General features: G+C 42.7%; 1 protein-coding gene across 1 annotated transcript in view; it reads left to right on the top strand.

Moving 5' to 3' along the window:
- Smim14 (small integral membrane protein 14) overlaps nucleotides 1-7,877 on the top strand; it is a 48,004-nt gene extending 40,127 nt beyond the window's left edge. Inside the window, exons 4-5 of the mRNA XM_005359271.3 lie at nucleotides 2,267-2,409; nucleotides 4,576-7,877. Of these exons, the coding sequence (XP_005359328.1) occupies nucleotides 2,267-2,409; nucleotides 4,576-4,608 (176 nt within the window). The 3' untranslated portion in view covers nucleotides 4,609-7,877. The remainder of the gene's footprint in view (nucleotides 1-2,266; nucleotides 2,410-4,575) is intronic.
- Nucleotides 7,878-8,108: the final 231 nt, after the last annotated feature.

The raw sequence follows: 8,108 nt of genomic DNA, 5'->3' as shown, positions 1-8,108 counted from the left end.
TTTTTTTTGAGGCAGAGTTTCTTTGTGTGGACCAGGCTAGCCTTGAACTCATAGAGATCTAGCTGCTCAGCACATCCAAGGCCCTGGGTTTGATCCCTAGCCTTGGAAATCAGCGGCAACAATCTGATCATCTAATTAAGGAAAATGGGAAGCCAATTCTTCAATTGAGAAATACCATGATACTTTGGGGAAGGCAGCGGGATAGTAGCCGAAGGAATGGGATTGTTATAGAAAAGGGAGGTAAAGAGTTAATGGGAGTTGGTTGTGAACTAGACAGGGTGGAGGATATAGGGTGCTTTGGAAGGACTGAGTTTGCATGAGTAGTGTTGAACTATTATTACATCATATTCATTTGGGAAGGTTTGAAAAAGTATTAGACCACACCCATGTGCTGCTCCTGAATCAGATGGTCTGACGCAGGGCCTCAGAATCTATGATGTGGGTTACAGGCCTTATTGGTGTACAGCCAGGTGAGGGAAACATTGGCTCAAGAATGTGGAGTAACTAGAAGAGATAATATTGGAAGAAGGGAAGATTAGATAGGTAGGGCCAAATCACACCAGCAAAGGTCAAACCAGTGTGCTCAGAGTCGGGTGGATCAGCAGTGGTTCCTCACTGGGCTGGTCAGCAGAGAGGTTCATGTTACTGGAGTTTTGGATGACACACTTGTTTGGGAGTTAGGGAAAGGAAAATCAGGAATGTGAGGCCAGCCCAGGTTACCCTGGAGACCTGATGATAACGAATGATGGATAGACCTGTATGAAGAACAGGATCCAGTGAAGTCAGGTCAGATGGCTCCGCTGATAAAAGCTCTCAGCACCAAGGCTTATATCCTAAATTCAGTGCCTGGGGCTCACACGGTGAAAAGAAAGAACCAGATCTTAAAAGTTACCCCTTGACCCACACACAAATAGAAAAGGATAAAGCTGGGCGGTGGTGGTGCACACCTTTAGGAACAACTAGTTCCTAGACAGACACCAAAGCTACAGAGAAACCTTGTCTCAAAAAAAGAAAGAAAGAAAGAAAGAAAGAAAGAGAAAGAAAAGAAAAAAAATAAAAGAATAAACATTTTGTTGTTGTTGTTTTCAAAAAGGGGGTTTCTCTGTAGTTTTGGAGCCAGTCCTGGGACTAGCTCTTGTAGACCAGGCTGACCTCGAACTCACAGAGATCCACCTGCCTCTGCCTCCTGAGTGCTGGGATTAAAGGTGTGCACCACCATCAACCCAGCTAAATTTTTTTTGTTTGTTTTGTTTTTGAGACAAAGTTTCTTTATATAACCTTGGCTGTCCTGGAACTCGCTCTGTAGACCAGGCTGGCCTCATACTCAGAGATTCACCTGCCTCTCTCTGCTGAGTGCTGGGACTAAAGGCTTGTACCACCACCACCTGACTCCATTAGGTATTCTTTTTTTTTTTCCTTAAGATTTATTTATCATGTTCAGTGTTTTGCCTAAATGTGTGCCTGAAGGCCAGAAGAGAGAGGGCACAAGATCTCATTATAGATGTCTATGAGCCACCATGTGGTTGCTGGGAATTGAACTCAGGACCTCTGGAAGAACAGCCAGTGCTCTTAACCTCTAAGCCATCTCTCCAGCCAGCTCCCATTAGGTATTCTCAATCGGCTTCTTTAGATCTCAGCAAATCTATGGATTTGTAATTTCTTAAGTCCATGAACCTTATGCAATCAATACAAAACTGTCGAATATGTGCAGCCCATGGAGTGGCGCAGTGATAAGTGTTTTCCCAGAGTCTCAGTTTTTTCTTAAAACAAAATATGAATTACTACATTCGGCTGGGCTGCCTCTTGTGGAGGCCCAGAGTTGTGTCCCCAGCATGTGTGTCAGATGACTCACAGTCTGCCCATTACTCCAGCTCTGAGGACCCGACTCCTACACAGACACATAATAAAAGATAAAATTGTAAAGAACTATTAGACGGGGCTGCAGAGATAATAATAATATTATTATTATTACATAATAAACAAATAAAAAGAATTAAAAAGAACTATTAGACTAGTCAAATTCTTTACTATAATTTGTGACTAACAAAATTATGTTGTGACTAACGTAAGTTATACCTTGTAGATTTTTCTCACTTGAAGGAATGAGAAATTGAAATATATTAGTTTACAGCTTTACTCTAAATTATTAGTGTTTTTCTTATTTTAGTATTTTTCTTATTTCTTGATTTTTAGCATTAGAATCTATTTTACCTTTATCTCACAGTTTTACAGTGTCGCTACAGCTGTTCCTCTTGTTTGTCTTTAGTGCCAGGACCCTCCAGTGACAACAGTGTCAGCATCACTGTGATCCTGATGGCCTGGATGGTGATTGCAGTGCTCCTGTTCTTACTGAGGCCTCCTCATTTGAGAGGCTCCAGCCTCCCCGGAAAGCCCTCCAGTCCTCACAGTGTAAGAATTAGTCATCCTTTCGGGTTAGCGTGGGGGTGTTTGTTTTGACTGAAGTATCTAAATTATCCAGGGGAAGACTTAACTTTTGGACTGAATTCTTTCATTGTAGTCATAATAAAATTTTCAGTCCCCGGTTGTCTTTTGTGGAGGTAAACATAAAAAAATAACAGATTACATCTGTAATCCCTGCATTTGGGAGGGTAGATCAGGAGGGTTACCACAAACCCAAGGCTAGCCTACTCTACTTCGTGAGTTCTAGGCCACCTTGTACTACACCTTGTACTATTTTAGGAAGGTGATAGTATCTATAAAATGACACAGCATCCAGAAAAAAAAAAGTGTTCAGGCTAGGGATATGGCTCAGTTGGTAGACTTCTTCCCTAGCATGCTTGAAGCCCTGCATTGGCTCCTCAGCACCTCACACACAGGGTGTGGTGGCACACCTGTAATCCCTGCACTGGGGAGGTGGAGGTAGGGCAATCAGAGGTTCAAGGTCATCCTTTGCTAGTTAGAGCCAGTTAGCTAGAGCTAGTTAGCAAGTTAGAGCCTAGTCTGGAAACCCCGTCTCAAAAAAACAAACAAAATAGCTTTTTTTTTTCATGTTGAAGCCACATGTTAGAACCAAATTATTCTTAATTCTGTTATCCAGCCTTCACAAAGTGCGGTTCTTAATTGCTGCGTTTTTGCAGCCTTATGTTGTTAATGTTAGAACTTATAAGGAAACCAAGTATACAGTGAGAATCGGGCTGCACCGTGGAGCTTTGGTAGAGCAGTAGGCATGCCCATGCTGAGTTAGCTAAGACTGGCGCCAGTGGCACACACAGGTTTTCGTGTGCAGGCTGTGATGGTGTACCCTTCAACTCTGACACCCGGGAGGCAGCGGGAGTTGAAGGTCAAGGAGAGAAGAAAGTAGAAAAGAAAGCTTTAACATACTTCAGGCTTTTCTTGGAAAAGGGAAAGTGCATAAAGAACTTGCCTGTGTAGATTATTTTTTTCTTAGCCTTTTTTCTTACACTGTGTGTACACCTTTATTATTTTTATGTCAGGGAGCAATATCTCCAATGTTTAGAAATAAAGCAATCCAACTTAAACTGACTTAGAAGTCATCACAGGTGATACACCCCTGGACCTTATTGGTCTAGGAACAGTAGTTTCTGTCTCTTCATCAAGGAACAGAAAAACCAAACTGCAGTAGCAATGCTGCCCCCCTTACAGCATGCCAAGGGAAGGAAATAATGCCTTCCCAGGAGTCCTAAAATTTGGTTATATTCTTTCTCTCTCTCTCTCTCTCTCTCTCTCTCTCTCTCTGTTTTTGAGATAAAAGTCTCCCTGTATGGCCCAGATAGCCTTGAACTCACTTTGTAGCTCAAGCTGGCCTCAAATTCAGGCTCCTCGTACCTCAGCCCATGTAGTTTGGCATAGCTTTCATCGTCTTTTAGCTCAGACGCTTTCTAATGCAAGTAGCAAAAACCAACATAAAGTGACTAAATAGGTGGACTTATTGGTTAACAAACCAAAAATCCAGTTAGTTTATTGTTGAGGAAGTTTGACGATCTGAAGCAGAACATGCTCTACCCAGCTGTGATCCCAGCACATAGGCCACCTAACAAATCCCCTTGTCTCAAAAGAGACAAAAATTGGCAGTGCTCTCATATGCTCTGAGGAGATAGCTTAACAGGGAGTGCTTGGCCAATGTGCGTGAAGCCAACCTTTGAGGTACCCAAGACAGCGTGCAAGACCTGTTCTAGACACATATATACATACATGCACGCGTGCATACGTGGCCAGTTTCTGTTCTCTTACTACAGGCTTCACTGCAAGGTGGGCTTCCCTTCTAGGGTAAGATGGTTGCCACAAGCACCCAAGCCACATTCTGGTACACATCCCACTGTGAGAAGTCGGAGTCTCCAGTTGGGAGTGTCTGCACATCAGGGAGAAGACTGACACTACCTCATGGTGGCTGCTTCCCTTTCTCCACACACAAGCAAGCATGGGGCAGACACTGCCAGACCACAGTTCCCTGTATAAAACCTTATGTTCCCTGTATAAAAACTTGAGGACTCCAAGTACGAATTTAGCACGACGGGGTTGGGGACAGGTGTGCTGCCCCTTTTATACTTCTTAGATGTGTTAAAAGTCTCTCAACCCATTCTTTCTTAATACCAGGGACAGGACCCGCCCGCTCCGCCTGTGGACTAACGTTGTCAATGCTGTGCACGACCAAATGACTGAAGATGACCAGAGTACTCTTAGCTGTTTTTCCTTTTCCATCTGCGATTGGGATGGTATTGTTTTCATGAGCTTATAGAAATTTCACATGCAAACTGACTTTTGCTTCTTGTGTTGCTCAGTTCTTATTTACGGTGTACCTGAGTAGGTGGATCTGTCGGAACGTTCACAGGGCTTTGTTGGTTGGCCCAAGCTTAAACACTCCACTCGCTGTCCCGTGATCATACTGTCTTTGGTGGTTTCTTGCCCAACTGAAGGAAAATTGAGATTTCTGCATTTGAGTATTTTAAGTGGTTTTAATAGATTTTAATTTTTCCATAAGGTATTTATTTGGGGTTATCTGGTGTGAGTGATGGAACCACACTGTATTTCCTTTACCTTGGCAGTTTTCTGCAGTTCTTGGGACAGTGAAGCTTTTAGTCTATTTTCCTTAGAGCCTGCAGCCGCGATCCGGGTGGCTACAGATGGCTCATGTGGCTAGAATAGGAAAAGTGAACTGGTTGATTAATGATTTTTTTTTAAATTCACATTAAAAATTTCTGATGTTAAAAATACTTTAAATAAACATGATTGATTAATACAGTGGTTGGTTTAGAATCCGTTGCGTGTCGTTGGAAGCCACTGTACACTAGCCTTACAGGGCTCATGAAAGGAGGAGTCGGTTCTGCCTTTGCCAGATACACTCTACCCCGGGCTAACACAGGCTCTATTTGTCTGTCTCTTGAAGCGAATGCCTCTCAGCAAGCCTCTCTCCCATTCCAACACTTACCTGTTAGAATGAAATCGTCCTACATCTATGTGTGGGGTTGACATTTATTTTCACACCTTTTTATTTGAAAAAAAAAATTTTAGTCTTTTATTGCCCTTCTGACATGAAGAAAAATTGGTTTATTCCCAGGAAAAGGGGGAATTTCCAAACAAGAATACGTCTCACCTCTCGGCTCGATTGATTCTGGTTAGTAGCGGGAAGTGGATGTACTGGGGTGGAGAGGAGAATCGGGAACTGAACTTTGAGGGTGTAGTTAAAAGTCAGAGGTTGCATCATTCTCCTCAGCTCAGAAAGCAGTGAATACAGATGGCATCTGGACACGTGGACGGCCTGGAGTTTTTGTGTAGGAAGTAGCTGCAGATGATCTGTTGGGGCCCGAACATACTTTGCTATCAATGTAAAGATTTCCTCCCCGAGGTCAGTCTGGACTATCACTGTATAGATCTGAGAAACTGTTTGTGTAAACTGAATAAACTTGTCTGTCATTGTGCCACTGACAGACCTCTGGCCCGGCTCCATGTCACTGCTCATTCCCCCGTGTGCTGGGTTCGCTCTGGCCCAGAAGCATGGCTCAGGGCATCACTGTGGCCTGTGCTGTGGTCCTGGCTGCTGACATTCCTCCTGACTCAACGCTTGAGATAATAGAACCATCTTTTAGGTACTTGTGCTTATAAAGGGTGACTTAACCCAGGTAAGTTAAACCCTGAACAAAAGAAGACCACAGGTTAAAAGAAGGGTTTCTCTCTTGCCGTGGCCAACTGTCGCCACAGTCTTGAGGCCAAACTGGACTATGTAGTAAATTTCAGGTCAGGTTGGGCTGCGTAGGAACACGTTGCCTCAGAAGGGAAAAGTCCCCCCTTTAAGCGAGGGACTTAAAGCTGAACAAGATTGGAATGGCATCAAAGGGAACTAAATCCCTGTAGAATTTCCTTTTCTGTCCTCACCCTTTGGAGACCTGCACATGTGTTCCAACAGTCCGTTTTCTAACCCGCTGAAGCGAGACCCAGTGGAGAGCTGACGTGTTTACTCAGTCTGCCTCACGAGTAGTTGAGACTTGACCTTGGTTAAAAAAGAACGGACAAAACGTAGATAGAGAACATAAGTGTTAGAAGGGCAGATTCTTATTCTAGATGCTCATTTCCGTCACATGCACACTCTGTGTAAACAGCCAAGCCTTTCCCTACATGAGCCCTCCCTTGAGTTGGTGACACAACCGTGGTTTTTAGCCCTTTTGCTTTCCAACACAGAAAAGGCTTAGTTACATGTTCACCGGATATATGAGCACAATTGTATAGAAAAATCCAATCCAGCCGGGCGATGGTGGCGCACGCCTTTAATCCCAGCACTCGGGAGGCAGAGGCAGGCGGATCTCTGTGAGTTTGAGACCAGCCTGGTCTACAGAGCTAGTTCCAGGACAGGCTCCAAAGCCACAGAGAAACCCTGTCTCGAAAAAAAACAAACAAAACAAAAAAAATCCAATCCAGACATTTCAATGCCTGTGAACAGTTGAGTTTCTTTGAGAAGTACTTGATCTTGGGTTTTTATTTTTTATTCTTTGTTATTTTGTTTGCTGTGGAAATTTTTCTGTATTCCTAAAATGGTGGTATCCTGTATGGAATATTGTTATTATTAACCTCACTAATAGTTTAAATTGCTATCTTCTTGAGGCGTCTACATGTCTTAATTGAGCACACTCCTAATACCATTATTTATTTGGCTTGCAAACCTTCGCTTGCTCTGTAGCTGCAGTTCTCTTAAAACAGAGAAAGTAAAGGAGAAATCTTAAATTCCCGTCAGTCTGGGCCGTGTGCTGTCCAGAGCTTGAGTCATTTCATACTGTGTTATACAAAATCTAGTAGTTTTGGTTTCTCTCTTCCACGTGGGACAGGTTAACACTAGGACTGTTTGCAGCGAAAGATTCTACCATGTATCTAAACACTATCCCATGCTTAGGAAGGCATGTTTCACGGTGCACAGTGGTTCTCCAGAGTATCCATGAGTATCGCTGTCCTGTGGTTCCATTTAGTGTCGTGATAGTGTTTATAAACTCACTGATATCTTAGATTGTGCAAGCCTGTCACTCTAACTGAAAGTTTGTTGCTTTCGGTGATTTTATGCTCAAATTTGACCAACTCAGTTTAAATCACAGAACAGCAACTTGAAGAAGGAAACATGAGGAGGCTTAATAGCAAATGATTAAATTTTTTTGTTGCAGTAGAAACTAGGGACAGTCTTCTGTTTCTCAGTGAAGAATCCTGAGTATTCGTTACATGTCCAATGATTATTTGTTAAAAGCAAAAGTGGTCATGTGATGTACTAAATGTAATTTTCTGTTTCTAAATGCTTAAATTATGCCAAACAAATCAGTTCGTGCCATCTAGCATTTGCTGTTGATCTTTTACTGAGTACTTGGATTGGGGTAAAGGGCTGTACTATGCACTTTTTATTAATGAATAAATAGACAATATTAGTAACATTTTGTTTTCTGTTTGGCTTCTGTGGGAAACAATGCCTCTTCTACTTAGTAAAGGGTTAACATCCTGGGTTAGCATTTCTAGGTACAACTTTTCAACTCAAGATATTCCTAAGAAATAAAAAAAGTATCTACATAATAGCTTGGTATGAAACCCAATTGTCAGAGCCTTCATGCCTGAAGCTCTGGGTCTTTTCGCCCACACTTCAGAAACCGGGCATGGTGGCA

The sequence above is a fragment of the Microtus ochrogaster genome, linkage group LG1, assembly GCF_000317375.1.
Source record: "Microtus ochrogaster isolate Prairie Vole_2 linkage group LG1, MicOch1.0, whole genome shotgun sequence".
NCBI lineage: Eukaryota > Metazoa > Chordata > Mammalia > Rodentia > Cricetidae > Microtus > Microtus ochrogaster.
This window is presented reverse-complemented; position numbering and strand designations above follow the sequence as displayed.